At 32.5% G+C, this 26,186-nt stretch overlaps 1 protein-coding gene across 1 annotated transcript; it reads left to right on the top strand.

Moving 5' to 3' along the window:
• The first annotated feature begins 2,300 nt into the window (after window positions 1-2,300).
• On the top strand, window positions 2,301-18,569 carry LOC119835048 (integrin alpha-4-like). The gene is made up of 25 exons (XM_038359646.1): window positions 2,301-2,447; window positions 3,159-3,297; window positions 3,552-3,649; window positions 3,955-4,022; window positions 4,702-4,753; window positions 5,152-5,262; window positions 5,557-5,637; window positions 6,734-6,826; window positions 7,685-7,770; window positions 8,571-8,780; window positions 9,511-9,610; window positions 10,195-10,368; window positions 11,227-11,324; window positions 11,723-11,810; window positions 12,326-12,468; window positions 12,736-12,944; window positions 13,327-13,543; window positions 14,589-14,749; window positions 15,403-15,484; window positions 16,041-16,136; window positions 16,487-16,637; window positions 16,788-16,869; window positions 17,224-17,335; window positions 17,925-17,996; window positions 18,332-18,569. Exons 1-25 carry the CDS (start codon window positions 2,435-2,437, stop codon window positions 18,425-18,427), a joined length of 2,832 nt encoding a protein of 943 aa, XP_038215574.1. The 5' UTR covers window positions 2,301-2,434; the 3' UTR covers window positions 18,428-18,569.
• The last annotated feature ends 7,617 nt before the right edge of the window (window positions 18,570-26,186 follow it).

Raw genomic sequence — 26,186 nt, 5'->3', positions numbered from 1 at the left:
GAAGACTACGTAAGATGGCTCATGGAAGAAAAAAGATGAGATGCATCGCATTCCAATAAATATTAAATAGCTTACTGGCAGAAGCCCTAAAAATATAGAACTTGTGATTAAAATAGTGATACATTCTGCATTACCTTATCGTTATCATAAACTTCCTACTATAAAATCAGAAATGCTATAGTCTGTCTTGGAATGTAATCCTACTTCCTACTAATATTATAAATGCGAAAGTTTGTAAGGATGCGTGTGTGTGTTTGTTGCTCTTTCACGCAAAAACTACTTGGTTCAATTGCAATGAAATTTGGTACGTAGACAGCTGGACAACTGTAATATCATATAGGACACTTTTTATCCCGATATTCCTACGGAATACGGACTTACGCGGGTGAATCCGCAGGGCGTAGCTAGTTTATAATAAAATAACTGTAGTCACTAAACTGCAAAACATGCTTAATGATAGAGACAACTATATATATAACTAAATACTAATTAACTTACTAACTCTTATACTGAGAAAACGTAAAGAAATTATTTATACTTGGCGAACCCAATAAGGATAATAATATAAACGTATTAAATTATTGTATTGTCATCGATCCTTTATGAGTGTACAAAGTTTGAATTAAATCCATCCGTTTGAAGTATTTTAAAATTGAGTCTACATAAGTTAGTTACATACAAGCATACGAACATACAGGTGAAGCTGATAATAATAAAAAAAAAATACCTATAAAAAGATTATTTAAAAAGTGGCTTGCTCGCCCGTGAACGAAATGAAAAGATGGGCAGTCTTGGTTTTCCCTGAGAAGTTTTCATGTACAAAATATCATCTGTCCTTTCTCGGATCATAAACGATCTTTGTACTAAATTTCGTTCAAATCGGTTATGTGGTTAAGACGTGGAGGAGACAGACACACAAACATAGGAACAGACAAACATTGTTAATAGCAGTGACGATCCATTGTAATAAAAAGGGAGATTGAACACATCAAAATCTTAAAATATAATACACATAAAAATAGCAATCCGTGAAATGACTAGTTTCGAGGCAACAGGCAATGGGATTTGACATAGATGATAGTTATAGCGTATAGTTTCACAAATACCTTTAGATTTACCGATCTATAATAGAAAAACTATTCAACTATGGAAAATGTGCAAAATATGATTTCGTTGGTCGGTACATATAACAAAAAAAAAAATTAATAGAACAACTATTAAAATTGCATACACCAATTAAATAGACAATCATATAGTAGGTCTAAAACTATGATTAATATGATAAGATAGTATTATATTGAAAGACGAAAAAAAAAATACAAATTCCACACAAACTTACTCATAATTAATATAAAATCGGCACATATGAGGAAATTACAACACAATATTAGAGGCAACTGTATTATTTGAAATAACAATGCAAAATAACATTTTGATAAATTTATTCCTTGTTTGACGTCATTGCAATTAAAAAGGGAATTGAATTAGGGAAACTCACGCCTGATATGGAAAATGCAGCTAATTAATAGAAAAATATCTATATAATATAATCTCATCTGTGATTCTTTCATTGTTCATTGTTCTGAAAAACATTGTTAAACGCAAAACTTTTAAAATAACAAAAATTAAAAATGCACCTTAATCGTATAACCAATGGAACTATTTTCCTTGTGTTTTTAAGCGACGTTCCGAATAATTAATATGGTATGTTATTGTTATTCCATTTACATTATTTCGTGTTTTTACTATCCGTCGTTAAGGAACTCCATTTTCCACCGCCTGATTGTATCATCAGATCATTTTAACAGTAACAGATTACATAATACATTTACTTAAGTTACATACGAATGCAAAACTATTACTATACCATAGCTTAATCAGAAACCGGCACTTGGGTCAAAATTTAATTCTAAGATAAATGTGTGATAATTTAATTCTAAGATAAATCATAACTGTGAAATGGTTGGTTTTTCCTCGATTTATCTGAGTTTCCATCATCAGATTCTGATGTGATGATAATGTGGTCCCAGTATACCCAAGTATACTCTTTTGGACTTGATAAAAAATTCGCAAATCGCTTCACAATTACCGAAAATACAGTCTAATTGTTTATTATAGTTTGAGACTCGAGAAAGAACATACGAAAATATTTATCCCTAACATACGATACTGTTTTTTCTTTGTATGCGAGGCGGCCGCAGCCGCGGGCGGCAAGCTAGCTATACCAAAGATATCTACTTCCTCAATTCTAATTGCGACACAGAGCGACTGTATGCTTCAATTTTGTTAGCAATAGTTATCGGTATTACAAGGAAAATGCTAAATGGACACTCAGAATTGTTTTATTCCAATGTTTACGATTTACGTCAATGGTTGCTAATTGATTATTTATCAATTTGTTGTGATACATTTTGGACGCTTATTTGAGAGAAAAATGTTAAAACTGAGTGAGTACTGTTAATTCTTGTGGGAAATATGTTATAGTTAAATGTATAATGTATGAATACTTTTACTCCCATTATAAAATGTACCTTATGCTATTAAGTTAAGGATCAAGAAAAGGGTTTGTTGCTTTGTAGTGTTCAATAAAATAGGTTTTAATTATAAGAATAAACTTCTGTTAGAGTTAGAGTTTGTAAATTTTTTATATTTATTTTTAACAAAATGCCGAACTGCTTGCAAATTGTCGAATGACAAGTAAGCGCTTTTGAATTTAAAAATAATCATGAAAATCAGTTCATTCAGTATCAGCATGGTAAAAAATAATAGAGTATCATAAAAAAAGAAATCATTATAATTTCGAATCTCCTTTTCTACAGTCGGTTAAGAAGATTAGAAAGATGTTATTATGAAGATACGAAAATGTAAATTTTAATACTTATTATTAAAAGTCATTATTTTAATTAACTATTTATTATTTGTACCCAATAAAATTTTGAATATAATATAACCTCATAAGTAAGGTTCAGTCGTCGTTACACCAACACGAAACAAAACATTTCATTGAGTTTAAAAAATTGTGATTAAATTTTTTTACAAGCTTAGGCAACCAAGTCACAATCTTCAGTGACATATCTTTTTGTTGAGTGGGGAAATCTGAAACTCTGATGCAGACGTGGCAAGTGGAAATTTAATCATATTTACAGTAAATGTTTCAGGTATTTTCCTTCTCACAATAATAACGTCGGTTCATAGTTTATACCACATTCCATCTATGAAAAAATTCAGTCCCCAAAAAGAAATGGCGGAAGAAGCTCTGTTTGGCTACAGCATTGCTTATCAAGCATCGACCAAAAGGTAACTAAAAATGTATTATTTTATACTATATTCTATATTTAAACAGAAGCTGATAAATAATGGAGGAGCTGTTTTAGTGGAAATTCGTTATTTTGTCATCAATCAAATACATTCTATAAAATATCTGAAAAGCGTAAGTTTTAGGAAATATTTTGACATTTGCCCTCTAATGATCTACCTTATGACATATTGATATAGGCCATTTTTGTACTTTGTTAAATAACATAATTAAAATAAATAATTACATTTTCCAGATTATTTATAAGTGCCCCAAAAGCAGATCATGTTGGGAAAGTCTTTACTATGGATGAAAATGGAAACATGACTAAAATATCCTTCTATTTAGATAACAGTAAGTAGGTTTACATATTTCTGATCGATATCATGCTGTAAGCTCTTAATTTAAATTTTGATTTTGATTGTCATATTTTTATAACTAAAAGTGATGTCCCGTTTTACCTAGTGGAGTATGTTGAAATCGAATATTATGGACAAATAGGTGTTCAATATCCCATGTCCTCCCAGATCGAGATGTGTAAATCCAGGATTCCTAAGTTCTAAGCTCACGCGTTAACCACTGTAAAAAGAAGTCGGTCGATATTTCATAGCGATATTTAATATTTATATATTCGATTTCTATGTGCATGTGTGTTTTAGTAAATATTACTGCGGAACATAGCATTTGGCTCGGTGCGACTGTGAGGGCATCCAACGATTTCTTTGTGGTAAGTATTTTTATATCCTCGTATTCTATACATTTATTGTTGGTATCGTTTATTTCTGAATGTTTAAACCTGTGTATCTTTTACGTTGAAATGGTATGTGAAAAACTTGCATTAATTAGTATTCTTTTTTCATTAGTGTGGTATAATTTTTGATTAGTTAAAAAATTGTCACAATATAAGTGTGTGTTACTTTCTCCGTGTATCTCATGAACCGTAATAGTTGGGCAAAAGTTTAAGTAAAGCGACGGTTAGCACAGTCATTCATTGGATTGATGATTCTTCTTGCTACTTCCCTTTAGCTTATGTGCGTGAAATAAGTCCGGCTCGCACTTGACCCACTGTTTGTTTATCCTATTGTATTATGAAATTAGCAACATGATGACGTATGCTAAAAGTTCGTTTAAGGATATTTCAATAGGGTAAAATTTATTATACATTTTTGTGTTATTATAGAGTACTAGCTGCGCCCCGCGGTTTCACCCGCGTAGGTCCATATCCCGTAGGAATATCGGGATATAAAGTTACCTATATGTTATTCCAGTTGTTTAGCTATCTACGTACAAAATTTCATTGCAATCGGTTCTGTAGTTTATGCGTGAAAGAGCAACAAACACACAAACCTTTACAAACTTTCGCATTTATCATATTAGTAGGATGTATATCATATTACATATTTCAGACATGCGCACCACGATATGGGGAAATGAAATATCCATCAACAAAAAAAAAAGGTAAAGTTATGATGGTTGACAAAAATTTATTGGAACACTAATGAAGTTATCATTAGTATTTAATATAGTTAGGAGCTTGCGTTTAGCGTGACAGTTTATTCAGAATTTGTCAAAAAAATTAAAAAAAAAATTACTACTCGGTATTATATATTATTATTACTCGGTAAATTATACAAGGTTATACACTGAAACTGCAACAATTTAAACAATATTAATTCATGGACTAAAAGATCCAAATTTATTTATCATAATTTTTAGTATTATAGCAATTAAATGACCTAAAGATGTGATTTTTAAGAGTATAACTTTTTATAACGCGGGCTCGAATCCCTCCTCTTGATCAAAGTTTTTTGTTATCTTTAAGAAATTCTGAAGACCAATATTTTTCTCTTATTCAGAGAGAGCTCTGGCTGTATTGGGACTATGCTTCATACAAGCCGTTAATGCTGATATGCATACATTAAAAGGGCTCCAGAAACAAGAAAGAGCTACGTTTGGTACTAAATTTGGTTCGTATATTTGGACTTATACGCAGTAATTATTGTTATAGTTTGGGTGATCAGAGTATCACCTAAGGTGATGTAATATAGAATAGAAAATATTCCAGAAATAACACTAGATATTTTTCCCTGGAAGTCAAAGGCCGAGAAGTCTCTGGTAAGAAAGTTGGGAATTGTTTATGGCCTATATCCAACTAAAACTGTACAAGAAACAATCGTTAATTCAGAAGCCACATATATATACATTTGTAGACTTTCAGTTGGAATCATGTATCCTCTTTTATTAGAATATTTATTTTTTAGAATACAGAATGGATTCATTCGGTTGGGATATTGGAATAGACAATGAAATGGAAGTTATTCTAGGAAGCCCAATCCATAGAGGTGTGTACATTTTTCTTTTCTTTACCGATCGAGGGTCGTTTATATCAGTAGTCGTATATATAAGTGCATATATAAGCAGTGACATTGTATAAGCCATTTGTAATTTCTGTATATTATAGTTTATGTATTATATTGTATGAGTATATATTTTTATATAGTATTTATGTAAAACATGTGTATTTTTTTTCTCATATTTTGATATATTTTTTAGTTTTTTGCACTAACCCTTAAACTTCTTGCATTTCCTTTCCTACCAGGTTGCCTGGCAGAGATTGCTGTCTAGCAATAAGGCCACCTTTTGTACAAAATATCATTGTGCCATATTATATTTATATACATTGTGCCATTTTCTGTTTTGTACAATAAAGTATTATAAATAAAAATAAATAAATAAGTGGCAGCTTATCGACCACTTACGTCATTCCGTTAGATGCACTAACAATTAATCAATACAAATATATTACAGTTATTTAAGATACGTACGTTATAATGATGATTTTTAAAATGCCTCTAAAATTAATCTTGATAAATGATAACTGTTATTTTAAACTAATTAATTTAAAATTACAGTTATCATTTATATTTTATTTAATTTAATAGATAGAGTGATTCAAGTGGAAGGTTTATATATACATAGTAACATCTATTAAACTACTCCGAATTTAACGCGTGTGAATCCGCGGGCAAAAGCTAGTTATATATAAGAATAAGATGTGAATTCATCGTATCATAGGTACGTATTATGACGAGGATTTACTTGTCATTTGGTTGGTTGGTTGGTTGGTTAGTCGGAGCCTAATTTGTGGTATTTTTAAATAAACCGAACTTATCTTACGGTTTATTATATCCATTGAACGTTTCACAATTTGAGTTTTTTACACCGTTGAATTATAATCAAACGAATTTATTACGGATCTAAATTTTTCTGCAGATCTCAATATTATAGTGAGTCATAAATAATAATTCAGATGGCGACTTTCGTTAGTCCCCAAATTAAAATATCTCTAATATTTATATACCGGGATTATTCCCCAAGGCCAAGACGGTATACAGTGCATTAATATTTTTTCAATACTCTTATAAAAACTAATTGCAGGTCAAGTGTCAATTTATGAAGATCCTCTCAGTACAGACAATCCAAAATTAATATCAAAAATAGTCCCAAAGGACGCAGTGGATCACAATTATGGTATGAATATCATTTTGTATGGAATGCATCAAGAAAATATTGTTATTTGCATACGCTTACTACTCGTAAGTATAATATGTATACAGTTTAGGCGAAGATAAATGGGGAGTTTAGCCCCGTTTCTTCATGCTCAACCCTGCTCATGATCTTGTAACTCATTACAATCCAGCTTGAATTCTTGATGGTGTCGGTAAAAAATAGTCGCAATCTTATCACGACACGATGTAGAAGACTAATTACATACCGGCTTTAACAGAAATCGATCTTTGCAGCTCATCAATCTATTTTACTCTTTGGTAGGCACTCGCAACGTTTTTCACAATGCTTATAAAAGCAGTGTCGTTTTATTTTAATAAATTTGGTAATGAAATTTGATGGCTCTGATTGGATTTTTTTACTAACAACGTCATAGTTTTTATGGCCATCACTTGCTTTACCTACAAGGGAATGTTTGCAAATGCTGTATTGTTTAAATATGTGAAGGCAAGAAGGTAGTTGGAAAATCCTCATGTAGACCCTCCGCCCTGGGGGAAAGGCGAAGGGTACTGTCAGACTCGTACTGACTAAAAACCAACCCGTGCTCCTCATGTACCCTATATACCACTAGGTGTCGGAGGGAGCGGTATCGCCGAAGCATTCGTCGCTACCCGACGGTACGACCCCTAGTGGATGTTGTCGGGAAGTTGTATATATATAGTTAAGTACTGGAAATTTTCACTTGCGCGATTCAGGATGAGTGTCGTTACAAATATAAAGATACTAAAAATACCCCGGGCGATCGATGTTAGAACAATATTAGGCACATTTAGGAACTCAACGTAAATTTTATGTTTAATTATAATTCCACAAGTTTTACAGGTTATAGCATAACATTTGGAAAATTCTTTACAAATGAATCGCTATTTGCAATAAGTTCAACGTATGGGGACGTTGGAATTGGAAAGGTAAAGTAATTTATCCTAATTATCCGAATTAACTTGCAATTTGTTATTATTTACATTGGTTAGTTATTTTTTAAATAAAAAGAGAAATAAGTAAGCAGCTGGAGGGTCCCTGATGTAAGAACTGCCACCGCCCGTCAACATTTTGAAATTGCAGAAGCCTTGAAGGGGAAAGGAACGAAGGGCAAAGAAAAGGATATGGGCCTCTGGCGCCTAAACTTGTCATATCTACTAATCACAGTGGCTGTCACATACTACTAATTCGCGCAGATCTTCTGTTGGGAGTGTGGTACCTTCTCTAGTGCGAGCTGGCCCAATTCATTCCAAAGCGTGATGGATTTTCCCATAATAATCTGAATATTTGTGACACTTTCATGTTCTAAATATGTTTCCGTTTTCTCTTTTCTCCTTATTTCTTACTCACTCGGGAGGTTGAAAGGAATAAAATATGGAAATAAATAAAAATAGCAAAATAATTTACTTATATAGTACTTAAAAAAAACACGCTTCAATGATAGAATCAACTCAATTGTTCTAGTACTGTAAAACAAATAATGTAAGATATTTATTTAATCCTGGCGAGTCAAATGAGAATATTAAGATAAACTGATGAAATTACTGTACTGTGCGTTAGATAAACTTACAAAATTTCAAATAAATTTGTCCGTTTAAAGGCTCATAATTGAAGCTAATAAAAACAAAATAAAATCGAAATAGTTGTCATAAGCTACTTGAATAATAAAAATACACTGATATTATTTGTTAATTCATCTAATCATGTATATACTTATCTATACTTTTAGGTGTTTTTCTTTAACAAGAAATATACACATATTCAGACAATAAGAAGCGACCGAGTGGGAATAATGTTTGGCGCAGCGCTATGCTCGCTCAGGTTGAATGTCCACTATGATTCGCTTCTCATCGGTGCTCCAACTTATGCTGAGGATGCAAATACTAATGATGCAGGAGCAGTGTACGTTTTCGTACCGGATTCAGACGTTTCGGCTAATGTAAGGGAAATATATAAAAAATATTTTACAGCATAAGAGTTGCTTCGATTTTTTTGGTAGAACGCGCTATAACATGCGCTGGGATAGTTTAAATTGAGAAGGAGTTATTGTTTAACCCTAGTAAAAAGTATCCTATATAACTTTCTAGCCTCCTGTGGGGCCATCCATAAATTACGTCACACGTTAAAGGGGGGGGTAGGGTATCATCTTAATGTGACATTATGTGACAAGGGGCAGGGGGGATCAAAAGCCTTGTGACGTCACATTTATATAGGAACAAAAAAAATTTAACAGATAATTCTCAATCTATATTTATTAATAAATTCGCACTCTCGCTATAAGATTATCTCTTCCGTAACAACATTTGATTCCTAGAGCCAAGTTATAATGCAAGTGAGACACATAAAAAATTAAAATAAGTGTTTTCTTTTGATTATTTTTAGATAAATGCATAAGTTTGCTAAATGTGTGACGTCACATTAGGGGGGACGGGGTTCTAAAAATGTGACAAACTGTGACAAGGAGGGGGGGAGGGGTCTAAAGTTCTAAAATTCGCGTGACGTAATTTATGGATGGCCCCTGTACAAAAATCACATCTTAAAATGGCTTCCCTGTGAAAGAAAGTCATTTTCGCATGTATTATATTAATAAGGATCAATTCAAGATCGAATCAATATGGTTTTTATATTTATGGTTGTTTATTGATTTAATATATTCGTTTGTGTTATAGAGATTAGTTTACAAAAAGACAATAAAAGCTACTGAGGTTGGTGGCTATTTTGGAAATGCGATGCTTAACTTGGGTGACATGGATGGGGATGGGAAAGATGGTGAGTAAATCAAGGAAAATCATTTAGTATCTCAAGAAACAAAAGTCATTAATTTATTCTATAAGAATATGAAAAAACTTTAAGGTTACGGATATACCTAATGTACATTTATTAAACAAAATAAAGTAAAATTGCTTTTTTCCTGTGTTTATAAAATTATACGACCATCTCGTATATTTTATCAGAACATATCTTCATCTTCAATACAGTTTACTAGCATTGCACATGGCAACTTACTATGATAACAACTATTTAGCTTGTCGTCGCCTAAATAAATATTATTTGGAAAAAACTAGAAGCACGCTTTAATTATTATAGTATCAACAAAATTTTATCCTTTCTTACATAGAGTATGAGTAAGGAAATTTTATAGCAGTATAGTATAGTAGTCCAGCGCTGCTCAGCTTTCTATGTCCTGCTAGAAAGAGATTTATTTTTTGTTAGTCCCCACAGGTATCGAACTCAGGACCCTCGGTTCTCCGGTCATGTGCTTACCAGTGCGTCAAGGAGGCGCATCTATCCATAGTTCTTTTAAGTACTTAAATGCTTTTTTAGAATTTTATCCAGACTTTTTTATTATTCAGAAGTGGCAATAGCAGCTCCGTATGAAGACGACGGGGCAGGGGCAGTGTATATTTATTCAGGATATTCCCTTCTGAATGAACCTACTACATACCGGGTTAGGGTAAAACCAGAAGGATTCCGCTCGTTCGGCTTCAGTTTAACATCTATTGAAAATCAAGAAAACGGCTGCAATGGTATGTTTTTGCTATAAATCGATATAATAAGGTATCATTTTGAATGAAGATTTGTATGTTTTATACTTTTATCCGCAACCGTGTTTATTGGTAATTGAGTCGGTGAAATTTTGTATAGATAATTTATGCATACGTTTTTTAAATGTATTTTTAAAGCTTTGGTCATATAGTAATTGATTTACGTAGTATTCTCTCGTGTTTGATTTTACGCGAGTATTATACATTTAGAAATTAAAGGCTTTTTAACCGATTTTAAGCGCGACATTCTCAAGAATTTAAAACCCCATGTCAGACATATCAACATCCGAAAAAATACTCAACATACCAAATGCGGAAAAATAGGCGGAGGTAATTCGCAAACAATAAATTTTGTATAACCTATATAACATCTTAGTCTCCTCGTGACCACACTCGCTGTAGTGTTAGAAACGTCGGATTAATAATATAATGAATAAATCGCGTTTAAAATCCGTTAAAAAGTCTTCAAGTTCTAAATTGCTTTACGTTCAGGAACTCAGTTGAGATTCAAATGTGATGTCATAAATCATTAAAAAAAATATAATATAGACATTTTACATTACTAACCGACATTCCCAAAAATGCAGGAGGTTTTCGATTCACCTTCCTTGATTTTGTTACTCGATGCTTCCGTGGGTTTGGCGATGTGAACCTATTGAACCGATTGGTTGTAATTTTGTCACATTTTAGAATCTGGAGTGGTATGTACCATAGGTGTCCCTTGACCTTTTTATTGAAACGAAAAGTATTTTTTTCTGTTTTATACCGATAAATTAAGGCAATTAATAAATGACTTAAGAATTTCATTTACATTTAATTAAAAATCCCTTAATCTTGTAGATTTATCCATCGGTGCTCCATACAGTAACAGTGTTTTCCTTGTACAATGCATGGCTTCTGTGACAGTTCAATTAAGAGCAACACTTCCAAGCTTTCAGGTAAAAAACAAAACATACTTAATAAATTAGCCTTTACGACTAAAATTATGCATGACAATAATTATAATTACATCACTAATTGAATTTGATCCATTGTCACTATTTGGATTCATACTTAATTAGTAAAATTTACAAGATATTTGACATTACGATCTATATTCAATGTACTGATTGTATAATACAATTTAGTCATTCAATTTAGAATTAGTTCACTTTATTCAATAATTTTTGTGTTTAAATGTGGGAGGAATATATAGAATTTAAATTTTAACTAGGCAATTTATAAGCTTTTAATATTGAACGCTATGTTAATTACATTCTGTTTAATGAGCACGTCCATGCTGTTATTAAATATTTGCTTTTGTTAAAATTTAGTTTGAGACTCTTTTTTTCCTTAGTTTAAGCATGTTGATAAATTGGAAAACTTTGACATGGAAGTATGTTTGGATGTAACGTATCCGGAAAAGCCAAGGGAAATCGATGCAGGTAATTTTAATACAATTAATGAAGACGTACCATTTCATTGAAACTAGATAGGAGCAAATGATGCTACTGTAGCAGCCGGTTTTGGGATTATTGAGATACTAGCTGCGCCCCGCGGTTTCACCCGCGTAAGTCCGATCCCGTAAGAATATCGAGATAAAAAGTTGCTTATATGTTATTCCAGTTGTCCAGCTGTCTACGTACCAAATTTCATTGCAATCGGCTCAGTAGTTTTTGGGTGGAAGAGCAACAAACACACACACATCCTTACAAACTTTCGCATTTATAATATTAGTAGGATTTTAAGGAATTTTAAATGCACCGATCTCGCTTATTTTACCCCTATGTCTAGAAACATAACTCATGTTTAAATATGAAATAAGAACAATATCAACTACATCATATAAGCATAAGATTAGTTTATTTAGATGTTATGATAAAAGTAGCACCAAACGTGTGAGTTTGATCATGGTATATAAATTTTTGACAAATCACTTACCCGCTTCTATTATTTTCAGCTATAGAAATCAGAATTGAGCTATCAACTATATATTCGAAGTTAAAAGAGGGATCAGATACCGGTATCTTTTCTTACGTAGTGGCTATAAATGATAAGAAACCGCCGTATTGCCGAAAACTCGGGGTGCAAGTGAAGATACCGGTAAGTATACTAAAAACTAGCGGAACTAAATGTTTTAGATGGATTTGTATGAAAATTCATCTATTGAAACTCTTTAAGGCACTGGCACTGGCCACCGCCACTATTGTATTGCAGTTGGATTTTACCGGTGTTCTTAAAGTTAGGAGTCTTTATAACACATGTTAATTTTTTTTGGTAAATTACGATTAAAATAAAGAACGCAAATTTGCAAGATTCCACAGGTTTTGAAAGAGTACATATATAAGTTATTTAGTTGTACATTTACAGAACACTGAATTCTTCCAAGTAATCGAGTACAACATAACAGCTGGGCTTCTAAGTAATCCAGAAGACAGCGTAAACTTCGAGCCATCTCGTGTTCTTTTGAGCGAGAGAAGTCGGTTATCGTTGCAAGGCAAGGAGTCGGTTTCGACTTGCGGAGCTGGCAAAACTGTCTGTATTCCTAACATTGTGCATACAATATCATCTTCTATGAAGTAAGTATTAAGGAGACTGATTTACAAAGGCCATAACTGAAATATGAGTCTGAAATTATAATATAGTCTGAAATTACAGTGTTGCCCATTAAACAGCATTATTATTGTTGGCAGTTGCAATGCTAAAATGTACCTATATCCGTTACCACTATTAATTATATACTATCTATTCGCCCCGGCTTCACCAATGGTATAAAGCCTACCTCACTCAGTAAAGTTGCAGCTTTTTAGAATCAACAAATAACCAAAATATAACTTCAAAGTATAACTATTTAAAAATGGCTACCTCAAAACTGAAAATTTTGAAGCGCTTTGCACTGTTAAAAACATTTGTTTTATTTGAAACAATCAAATATAAATCAATTCTAATATTTATTTTCAGATTACTGAATTCGTCAGCGTTTGAATATTGGTTAGGCAGTACTGACAGGGAACATTTCGCTATTTCTTTAGAAAATAAAGGTGACCCAGCCTATTCGTTGTGTACAGTTATACAGATCGAAGGAGTTAATGTTCTGACACATCCTAGAAGCTGTAGCAGAGAACATAACAGTTTCCTCTGCAAACCCCGTTTCACTTTGCAAAAGGGTGATATTTGGGTATGTATCGTTTATCTATCAACTCGCAGCTTGCTCCGGCATCGCCTGGCTTGACACAGGATAAGATGTAGTCTGTTACTCGATTTGCAGAAAGCACAAGTACAAATAGACTTAAATCGTATCAATCTAATGATTATTTTCTACGAAAAAAGGAAGGCCTCTTTCCTAGGGAAGAGGTATATAAAACACAAAAGAATCATGTCACTCAGTTGAAAACCAGTCAGCCAGGAGTTGTTGATTAACAAAATCAGAAAAAAATAGCCGTATTGAAATACCTTGTTTTTGGGACGCTGGTTACAAGAAGTTACCTAAGCTATTCATCATTACATCTGCTATCTGCCAGTGAAAGTCCCGTCAAAATTGGTCCACCCGCCTAGAGATTAGCCGAAACAAACAGACGGACAGACAAAAATTAAAAATATTGTAAAAAAATGCTATTTTCGTGTAGTATAAAAACCGTTATTTCAATATTATAGACACTCCGACATTATTTATATGTGTATATAGATTTAGATGTTGTTAAATTGACTGAGGTTCTTAGCCAGTTATAATATATTATCATATGGCATATAATTCGCATAAATTATGGATAATTATAGTAAACTATCACACAAAACTATGGTTTCCAAAGTGTCAGTGTTAAATAACTAACGTACCCAAGTGATTATTTCTTAATCTGGACTATTTATATCTTAATTAAAACAGTTTAATTCTATCCTACTATCCTACTTCTAATCCTACTATTCCTACTAATATTATTAATGCGAAAGTATGTAAGGATGTGTGTGTATTTGTTGCTCTTTCACGCAAAAACTTCTAAACCGTTTGCAATGTAATTAGCTGGTGGGTGGATAGCTGGGCAACTGCAATAACATTTAGGTAACTTTTTATCCCGATTGTCCTACGTGATACGGACTAACTCGGATGAAACCACGGGGCGCAGCTAGTAACTTATATATACAACCTCATTCTGAAGCAATCAATTATCTATTTGTTACCAATTATTTAAAAATTATTTTAAACGCTTTATTTCAATTTGTTACAGAATATGGGAAATTTTCTATTAGAAACGGGAATATTGAATAGTAAGGATAAACAAATAAAAATAATTAACGAAGTGTACAATCACTGCGGCAATGTTTCTGAAAAGCAATATTATGAAAAAACTGTTATATTGTATCCTGACTCTAGTTTACAGTTGAACGGGTGATTTTTCTTTACTTATGTATAGATAGATATACTTATAAAAACTAAGGTCTTTTACACTCAAAACAACTGTTTTCACGTTCTTATTATCTTCAGTATGTAACTCGACTCCATTAGACTCGATTTTGACCCATTTTAAACGGACATATTTAGTATTTTCTTGTGTTTGATTTTACGCGAGTATTATACATTTAGAAATTAAAAACTTTTTAACGGATTTTATATTTAATTCAAACTTTGTTCCCTTATCAAGGATTGGGAACGATACTATATTTTCATGATTTTACGTTGTTATGCTATCGTATACTTTGTATAAGGGCAAGTGAGATAATTTAATTGATTCTATCATTAGATCGTGTTTTTTCGTTTTTAAACTAAATTTATTTACTGTCTATTAAGCATCAGTTATTAAAAAAGTACATAGCAATGTGTTTATTACAACAGGCGAGCCTGGTAATTAAACCAAATCTTCAGTCTTAACGGTCCCTATATTAAACTGAGGGGTGATAGTGGCGTCTCTATGCAGTACCAATTGCAGTATGAGAAAGTGTTGGTGCTATGTATGTCCCATTATTCGCAGGGCCTTTAATTTATTCCCTATATATTTGCAACGATGTGATGAAAGTATTGTTTAATTCATGTTATATTTTCAGAGTAACCAATCCCAATGATATGATTAATACAACAGCTGAAAACTTGAACACTGTCGAGAAGAAATTTGAACACGTTTATACTGTAAGTGTGAAATTTAATCACATCACACTACACTTATAACTAATTCTATAAATCTGAAAGTTAGTTTGTTTGCTCGTTAATCATGCTGGAACTACTGAACAGACTTTGATGAAATTTTGTATACAGAGAGGGTATGAGCTGACTTGGGTTATAGGATGCTTTCTATCGCGATTACATGCTCCCTTGGAATAAAACAGGAACATTAATATAATGTAAAGAAAATCTACAAGTGAAATAGATGTATATCATCTGGCCCATAACCCACTAGGGGACGCGGGACTTTACTTTTCTCTAATCATTGTAAGTTTATTTATGTTCAGAGTAGTAAGTCAGATTGAGTCTTGAGTCGATTTTGACCCACTTTTCTATTTCCATGACACCCGTTGTTGTCATGTCACATGTTTGAATGTGACTCCTATATACTCGTAATGGATCGACTTTAAATTTATAGATTTAATTTGTACACTAATTCAACTACTTTACGTAAACTCTGTATAAGAGCAAATGCGATAATTGAGTTGTTTCTATCATTCAAGTGTCATATTTATTGTTTCAGATAACCAATAGAGGTAAAACCAATTGGGTGGGGATGCTGAGTGAGATTGTATTTAATAATAGTTTCCATATTGATTTTCTCTACACTACGATATATGTAAGCTATATCTTCTACAGTATATTGCCATATAATTAAATTTACTTTTTCCCGTGGCTGATCTTGCGTTAGATTCGAAGTAATACCCCTTCACCCTTTCTTATTATATATGTAGACTTTGCTCTTGAATCTCTCATCTCACCAATGTCTATAAAAAAACATCAAAATCTATTGCGCAATATTAAAGATCTAAGCATACAGACACAGATGGTAGAAGGCGAAGTTATCTAGTCGTACTCTACTATGTAGTGATTAATTATGCGAGTTGAGTTACAAAAACTGAGACGCGAGCTATTTTTTAAATATAAAGGTTAAAATCATGTTCCGCTTATCACCGTGGAATTTTCTAGGCGTATCCAGAATGGGGTGCCATTGTGTGTCCTGTAAGTGACGGAAGTAATTTAAACTACGAGAACAAATTCATTTGTAATATCGGTGATATGAGGCCGAATCAGAAAATAACGATATATATCAGTATTGTGACGAAAATCGGATCTTTTGGTTAGTGAATATACACTTGTTTTTTGCAGTTGTTATATTTTTTTTTCGCTTTTTACATATAAAAATATTTAAATGTTTATATAAAAATATTTAATATGGAAACCCGGAAAAATATGTTTTACTTTGATATGATTTATCCTTTTCTTACAGAAGAATCAGATGATGCTAAAAACATATCAATATCAACAGCGATACATTTATTAGACGTAAAAAGTTCACGGCTAAGCATAGGGTAAAGAAATTTACGGACATTTTTATAACTGTATAATAATTTATCCTTGTAAGATTTCCAATATTGGATATATACATAGGTATTTAATAATATAGTGCTCAACCTGGTTTCGGACCAGTAGTCTTTTTAATGACTTTTTTTATTATCAGTTATTTTTCTATTACAAGCTCATATGTCTATCAATTATTATTTGTCTCCAAGTGGATACAACGTTCATAGACAAAAATAATTTTTATTTTTCAGTTATAATTTAAATGTTATTAATTAAATAATCAATGAACTAATGTATATAGATAAAATCTAGAGAGAAATCTAAATGTAGTCTATGTATTAATTATTTAACATTTCTTTCAGGCTAGAGACCATATTACTCTGTCAGATACCATCTGTGGCTTTGTGGATTATCATAGTGGCTGTTATATTTAGCTTGATTTTGCTGGCTATAATAGCGTTTGTTCTCTATAAGGTGAGGCTAATTGTATATACTATATTTTTACATTATAATTCATGTAAATAAGTCATAAATAACATATTATGATTTGATAACTATTTTTATCAAAAAACGAAACCGCTTTCAAATTGTCGGAATGAGACAAAATTTAAATCGGACCACATGTAAGGCACCAGCTTTCAAATAAATAAAGAATCATTAGGATCTGTTCACCAATTAAAAAGTTATGAGGTAACACACCCAAAAGTAGAGTCGAATTGGTAAACACTCACTTCAAACAACATTGTCTAGACATGAGAATTTGAAAGCAGTTTATTTTTAATAATTATATTTCATTTATACATATACGTTTAAACTGCGTAGATTTTATTCAAACACTGCTTACTTCACTTAAAATTAAAACACGTTATTGAAAATAATATTATCTCAACAAATATAAAGAAATTAACTCACCACTGCGCTTAAGAAATCCTACAATTTTATTATGCAGTGCAGAATAAAGACAAAATTTATTTTAAATTAAAAGCAGTGCGGTATTTCTTAATTAAATGTTCGATATCTTATAACGATGACAGATATTAATTAATCTTTGTTCACGACACAGTGCGGTTTTCTGCGGCGAAAGAAAAAAGGTGAATTAAAAACATTGAAGAAAGAGTACCATAGACGGAGTATGGTAAGGATTGTATTTATCAGACTAGTCACTCCTTCAGGTTTTGCGTAATTTCACCGGCACACTTTCCTATTTATTTGAAAGAAATTTCTATGCTTGACACTGGCTTGACTGACAGACTTTCATTTATAATATTAGTACGAATGATTTGTTTAAATAATCTGTAATTATAATTGAAGTAGACATCATATATTCATGATCAAAATCCATTTCCATCCATTATTCCAATATTTATTTTGATATTTCTGAAATAAATTGTAATGTAATTTAAGAAAATACAGTTTTAGATTGATTGAAAGAAACTGTTTGATCAATCAAATGATTATTTTATTTTACAGCTGCGTCAGTCGATGCGTGCTTCTAGAATAAATACAGGTGATAATAATATACTATTGGAACACGAAAATGATCAGACAAATAAACAGCCGTCGTAATTTAGATTTTAGCAACACGAGAACCTGCGTTTTTGTATGTAACCGACTCTTTTCGACTAGGCTGAATACCCAATAGAATAATTCAGACTCCGTCTAATTCAAACTTTGTATACTTATTCAAGAATTGTGACAATTTAGTAATTTCATGAGTTTCATCCTCTGTATAAGAGTACATACCTTATCATCCTCTGTATAAGAGTACATGTGACGATTTAATGATTTATCATTTAAGCGTCATTTTAGTTTCGGATAATATTTATTTATTTTAATAAAATATTTAAAACAATTTAATCGCATTTTTTATACATTTAACGGATTGGATGTATGGCAGCGATAAACAACTACTATTAAGTTAAATAATTTAGTTTTAAAGTTTCGAACCCCACATGTTAATCTATACTAATATTATAAAGCTGAAGAGCTTGTTTGTTTGTTTCAACGCACTAATCTCAGGGACCGCTGGTCCGATTTGAAAAATTCTTTCAGTATTAGATAGCCCATTTATTGAGGAAGGCTATAGGCCACATATGTATACATGTATCACGGGCGAAGCCATAGTTTATCATAAAGGAAATATTCTAATCAACTGTCAAAGTCACTGGCTGCAACCAGCACCCTTTTTATACGTATACTTTCCCACTACGTACATTTTAAATGAGTTTTAATAAGAGCGTAATAAACTGGATGAATCTAACATAAACTACTTTATTAAAACTTCTCCACTAAACAAAGCCAGCGAGGTATAACGCAACAATGTTCAAAAGAAAATTAATGAATAAAAGTGTATTAAACTTTAAGAATATTGCATCGAGTTACTCCTTAGCCAGCGAAGCTGTTGTTTTCAACCGACTTTCGAAAACAAAAAGGAGGTTCTATGGATGTACTTTTTACGATTTGTTAGCTACAAATAATTTTAGTGCCAGCTTCGAGCCTTGAATCGAGGTGATTTAGATAAGATAGCACATACTTTTACTTGTTTTTTTTTTCTATACAGATGTTATGATTGTAACTGATAATTGTTTATATTACATTTGATACGGTATTAAAAATAAACAATATTTGACAGCGAAAAATAAAGTTATGAGTGGAGTAGAGAGCGCTATTACATGAAACTGATGCAAAGCAGAAGATATTTTTATGTTATATTTCCACCGAGGATCAAAATAAGAACCTCTCAAAACTCTTCTTTGCCATAGAGTTAGCCAATTCATTTCCAGTATTGAAATCAAAAATAAATGCCATCTTGAAGGGCCATTTAATGTATTCTTATAATCAATTTAACAAAAGTTAATCTTATAATTGTTCATTAGTGTTGTCTCGTTTCCATAACTACACAGGCGAAGAGCTTAAAATATAAAATATTTTTAACTGTTTCTACACGTGTGACACGCGCATATCAATGTCAATGACAATCACAAACTATATATCACTACTCACTGTTCCACATTTGCTTTATTTTTAACTGCATCTTTTGCATGAAGTATTTTATAAATAAAATGGAAATTTTTATGCTAACTATTATTATAGTGCACTATCGTATCTGGCTTTTTGCATAGCTTCATAAAAATAAATTAAGATAAATAATAACTCAGCTATCTAACGTCATTTGATTGTTAGTAAATATTATGAAATAGGGCATTAGAAAATTACAATTCAAACAAATGTTTTATTCGATGTTCACTACAGAATAACATTTTATTAATATTTCTATAATATTCACAATAAAGTTCCCATCTGTTTTTCCAGTTTATATTTCCTGGAATGCAAGTGGTTGTAGTTTATTGAAATATTAATTTTTAGGCCTTATCATAGACTAGCAGTTCGCCCCGGCTTCGCCCGTGATACATATATAGCCTATAGCCTTCACAAAATGGGCTATCTAACACTGAAAGGAATTTTCAAATCGCACCAGTAGTTCCTGAGATAAGTGCGTTGAAACAAACAATCCATTCAGATTTATAACATCATAGTATAGATAACCGAATACTATACTATTTATGCCCTTATTGTGCTTTTCTCATAGGATGCAGTTTTATTGATGGAAGTATAGCGAGAGTTTATAGAAGTTTATACGGTATATATTTGATGGGACATAATTTGTGGTTAATATTATTCTAATAGTTCTCATAAGTTTTATATTACGACTATGAATTTTATACATACTTATTTTTCCCAAAAACAATACAAAAAGCTGTCACGACGTCAACATGCCGCATTTTCTAGTCTTTCTTCCTATGTTTGATTAATAAGAATTAATAATGTACTAAGGTGAATTACGGTTTAATTCACTTAATGTTTCATAGAATACAATTGCTTATCTTTGTTACCAAAAAGCAGCTATTAAAGAATAATTTATTGACAAACTCCCAAACATTGTTTCAAGCACTGTAAAGTTGAAATTAATTTAAGTGGGTCACAAATCACAAGAAGCCCCGCGTGGAGTAGAATTCTCCAAAGTTTCTTAAAAATAGAGACACTATATCTCGTGGAATTTATATCATTTAAGTAATAGTACATTTTAGGTAATGGAAACCGTAGTGTTTTGGAATATCACACTCATGTGTATAATAATTTCATTTCATATGTGGGAGTCAAGCACGCTTCGGCACGAATTGGGCCAGCTCGCACCGGGGAAGTACCACACCCCCACAGAAAACCGGCGTGAAATAGTGGCATGCCACTGTGTTTCGTACGGTGAGTGGGGGAGCCGGAGGCCCGTTTCCTTTTCCTCACCCGTCCTAGTCCCATCCTTCTTTCCAGTTGCTAATCCTTTCCTTTCCCCATGAAAGTGGGCAACGCATTCACGGTGGTACTACTTTTGCGAATGTTTATGGGCGGTGGTGATCGCTTACCATCAGACGAACCACCAGCTCAGCTGCCCGCTATGATATAAAAAAAAAAAATAAAAAATATGGAGACGGGGACAATCTCCGTATCAACTGGCCGACATCCTTTTCCTTACCCTTTCTAGTCCTTTCTTTTTTTTCCTCTCATCAATCTTTTCCTAATCCCTTCCCATTTAAAGTCGGCAATCCATTTGTAGAGGCGAAAGGTCTGCAATTGACCTTACGCCTCTTCAAATGTCCATGGGCGGTGGCAGCGCTTACCATCAGGCGACCCACCAGGTCCATTGCCGACTGTGACATAAAAAAAACTGCATTGATGATAAGGGCCCTCCGAGCAAAGAAAGTCTCCCTAACCGAAGATATTTTTCTTAATATTTTCTCTTCCTATAAACCCTAAACGACATGTGATAGCGAACCCGCACTAGGCCAGTGGATTAAGGCTCAATGAGCTGATTATGATCAATCGTTAATCAAATTTTTATACCTAATAAGACAAGCTACTTCAGAGTTGCCCACCCAGGTAGCGCCCGATGTAGAATGGCCCTTCCGGCCACCTCCATTCATGCGACAGCTCAAGGCGAATATCATGATCCCGGTCAATGTGGGACTTTGGCCTTTGAGCATGTCACTACCAGGGTGAACCCTCAGTTCACCCACGCGTCCATGTGAAAATGTAGTAACGCTTAATATCGCGATTCATCACAAACAAAAACCTCACTGTATGGAACTCTCGATGAGATGAATATGTTTACAAATAATAGGATTTCCTATTAAACCTACACAGAAAAGAATATTATAGATTTCACACTGTTTAGGAAACTACAACCTACATTGTTTATATTTCCATTTCATTTTATGTATCTTATTAAATTTCTTACAGCTGACATTGCAGTATCATTTGATTTGTCAAAAGAAACAAGTATTTGTTATATAAGAGGAACTATTTAATGTGGCAGTCGAGCACGCTTCGGCACGAATTGGGCCAGCTCGCACCGGGGAAGTACCACATCCCCACAGAAAACCGGCGTGAAATAATAGCTTGCTATTGTGTTTCGTACGGTGAGTGGGAGAGCCGGACGCCCATATCCTTTTCCTTACTCTTCCCAGTCCTTTCCTTTATTCCTCTCATCAATCCTTTCCTAATCCCTTCCCAATTAAAGTTGGCAATCCATTTGTAGAGGCGAAAGGTCTGCAATTGACCTTACGCCTCTCCAAATGTTCATGGGCGGTGGTAGCGCTTACCATCAGGCGACCCACCAGCTCTATTGCCGACTATGACATAAAAAAAAAAACTATATGGAATCACTGTCCAAATACTATTGGATATTTTTCATGTGATAGTTTTCAGAAGCTGGTGGGTCTGATGATAAGCGATCAGCGCTGCCCTTAAACATTTGTAGAAGTTATATGCCTGTGCAAATTAATTGCCATATTTACTGGATATAATGGATATATGAATGAGAAAAGTATATGAAAGGAATAAGGAAAAAGACTGGGAAGGGTACGAAAAGTGATACAGGCATCAACGTCTTTCCTTTTTCAAAACATTGTTTAAAAATTGAATAAAACGACTACGTCCCAATTTGTTATATTGACTATAAAAGGAATAAATTTACTTTATTCTGCTTAAAAATCGATAGTTGTCAGGTTCAATTGATTTTCATTCGTCACATCAACGCTTTGATGGAAATTTCTCATACATAATTGAATTAAAACCACAGATTGTGTCATTGTTAATTTGTATTAACGAGGTGAGTTGGCTTTGTGCTTGGCTCATTTGAATTTTGTATTTTACATAAATTTTATTTATTTTTTTTATGGCAGGGCAAGCAAAGGAGCAGGTGGGCCACCAAAATATAGGATACTCTATGTATTATCTTAATTTATTTCTTTATTGCGGATTATTAAAGGTGGATCGTCATCATTATCAGCCCATGTATGTACCCAGGCGTGGACAAGGCTCCCATAAGGGCTGAAGCTTGTTAGCTTAAAATTTGTTACAGAGAACAGTATATTTTGACAGAATACAATATTAGATTATAACGTAACGGTTTTAATAATTTCACGACATACAAGTCTGGCTGATAAATAATTTATATAACAGCCACTATGGAACAATTTATCACGTAAAAGATGAAAGGAAAATTTGATATTTCATTGGGAGCTAAGTTTCATTATATACGCCTACACAATAATACTAATTCTTTAATTAAATAAAGATGTTGACGCCACAGATACATTCATATTCAGGTTCGTATAGAATATATTTATGAAGGAGACTCTAATTAATATAACGTCTGCGGTTGAAAATTATACAAATTTTTATAGGTTTTGACAATTTATCATCAGCCCATACATTTTCACTACTGGGACACAGGCCTCCTATGATAATGACGAGTTTATTACATCGGATACATACACAACGGATTTTGACGGATTTTTATTTAAAGATAGTGATTCAAAATGAAGGATTATATAATAACATCTATTAAACTATTCCGAATTAAACGCGTGCGAAGCTGCGGGCAAAGGCTAGTAATTGATATCTTAATTTAACTGTATTACACTTACAAATGTTTTAAAGAGGTAACGTTTATACGGTTGTATGAGGTAACCTCTGGTCTACTGAAATGATTTTAAAAATAAATAACCACTAATAAGTATCTCTTCTAATCTTCTAATGAAACGAATGTTTTTTTTTTTTGTGAATCGTCGTCATTTTTCTACTTCATGCAAAAACAGAAGGAACTTACGTGTACCCAAGGCCACGAATAAATGTGTAAGTTTTCCGTTCGTACTAAATAATATGTCTTATTTTCCTCAATTATCACCTCGCGTTCGTTCCGAGGCATTAATTCTTTATGAAATCAATCGATCCCTTAGCGATCGGCAATACATCTTTAATTAGCTATGAAGTTTATTCACTATAAGTTTTCCTTGGTTATTAGTATTTCCCTTGAAAGAAACTACTTAATAACTAAATGATTGTGGAATCTTTAAATATATAAATTACATCCGTTTTATTTATGGCCTTTATGTAGTTAGTACATAAATTCTTATGGACTGCATCAAATTTCATAATGCTTATTTCTTTATTTTAGGTTGGTTAAGGTAACTGATAAAAATACATCCCGACCAGTTATGGGATAGATGGGTAAAATTAAGACGTATAAATTATTGAAACTATTAAAGCGAGTGCATTTATTTCCAAATAATACAACGCAATCAATTTGTTAATTTGTTTGCCACAAGAATACATTAATTACGGTAAATGCATTATAAAGAAAACTTATTGTTAAATAAGATCAAAATAAACGGAATGCCGCGTATTGTTTGATCATTATACAGTCGTACAGCGAATGATATTTGGGTAAAATTTGTATTTGCTCATGAGATACCGTATTTCTCTAAGGGATAGGCGTATCGGATATATTCCGTGATCCGAGTAAAAAATATGGACGCTTTCGCCTTTAAAAGTATATAGATAGGGCGATGATAATATACATAAGTGGTTACTTTTTGTATCTTTACACAAAATAGATAAAATAATATATAATGTTACGTTTTATACATATGATGCCATCTATGTGGTACCTTTGTTACTAAAAGACCGAAAAGAAGAATGTTAAATCAATTGATGTTCTGAACTGGCTTTTTGTGATTGTCATAATATGTAGATGTCAAATAGCATGTCCGCTACCACACAAATTTTGCTGCACAGTCTTTTTATGATTGCATCGTGCATTTTCATAAAAACTAAAATACGAATTTCGCAATTTTACTATGACTACGACATGACGTAAGCTTATTTAATATAATTTTTAGTTTTATAGCATTGAATTGCTTTATAAATGAGAAATTTTGAAAGAATTGAAAAAATTTTGATCCCGAGGCGGGATACGAATCCGCGTTTTTGCCAAACCTTAATTATTCTTTTAAAATTTCTAATTTAATATACTTTTATTAGCTCTACCTGCATATTTGTTTGTTTTAAACTTCAAACGGACCATTGTATGGAAATAGGGTTAGTGATAATACAATAATTTCACGAATTTACCTTATTCTGGTAAAGGTCGCCAAAATCAAATAACTCCCGTAGATATACTCTGTATAAGAGCAATTGAAACAATTTAGTTGATTCTATCAGTCAAGCGTATTTCTTAGTTTTTTAAACTATATTTATCTAGCTCAAATAGCGTAACATATAGGTACAGAAAAGGATTGATATTTTGAGCCTATTGAAACGTTTCTCGTTTGAAAATTCAAAAGTTAGAAGCATTGATAGCTGTGATCGTAGCGACTACGTGTACTTTATATTGAAAGAAACCATTTCTATATCATCAATGGCGTGCATCGGATGCGGTGGACTGCTGGCGTCTTTACCTGTATTATCAATGGAATGTTGGAGAATTTCGTTCTAGAATTTTCTGAATATACAACGGTTTCGAGAACCGCATAAAATGTTTGTGTAACATAGATATAAGACTTTGTTGGTTTGAGATAAGGTCTACATTTATAAAGCGGAGGCTAGTGTTCTGGGTTGGGTGCAGACATATCTGATATCTGATAAACTAAAGTGAAAAGGTTTCTTTAGAAGTGAGTAAGGAGCCAGGAAGGAATTCTTTTTTCACTAAGAAACAAACCAAATGTTTAGCAGTTATATTTATATATAGATATACAGATTCATGACAGAGACATACACATAACATCATGAAAAATTTACTAAAAATTAAACAATAAATTTGACAAATCTCAAAGCTTGTATATTGAGATTTCGTAATTTTAGAATATCCGATTTGATTTTAGAATATGCTAAATTTGTGGTAGGATAAAACACAAAATAACGTACAATATTTAAGCACATGTCTGAAAAAACTATCAAAATCATTTACCTCCTAATTCCATTGACGAAT

This window comes from Zerene cesonia, chromosome 20 (assembly GCF_012273895.1).
Source record: "Zerene cesonia ecotype Mississippi chromosome 20, Zerene_cesonia_1.1, whole genome shotgun sequence".
NCBI classification, from domain to species: domain Eukaryota; kingdom Metazoa; phylum Arthropoda; class Insecta; order Lepidoptera; family Pieridae; genus Zerene; species Zerene cesonia.
This window is presented reverse-complemented; position numbering and strand designations above follow the sequence as displayed.

Excerpts from the sequence above, each read along its gene's own strand:
- LOC119835048 (XM_038359646.1), top strand. Across the intron at positions 9,611-10,194 it reads GGATGGGGATGGGAAAGATG|AAGTGGCAATAGCAGCTCCG; the intron begins GTGAGTAAATCA and ends TTTATTATTCAG. Across the intron at positions 11,811-12,325 it reads GCCAAGGGAAATCGATGCAG|CTATAGAAATCAGAATTGAG; the intron begins GTAATTTTAATA and ends TATTATTTTCAG.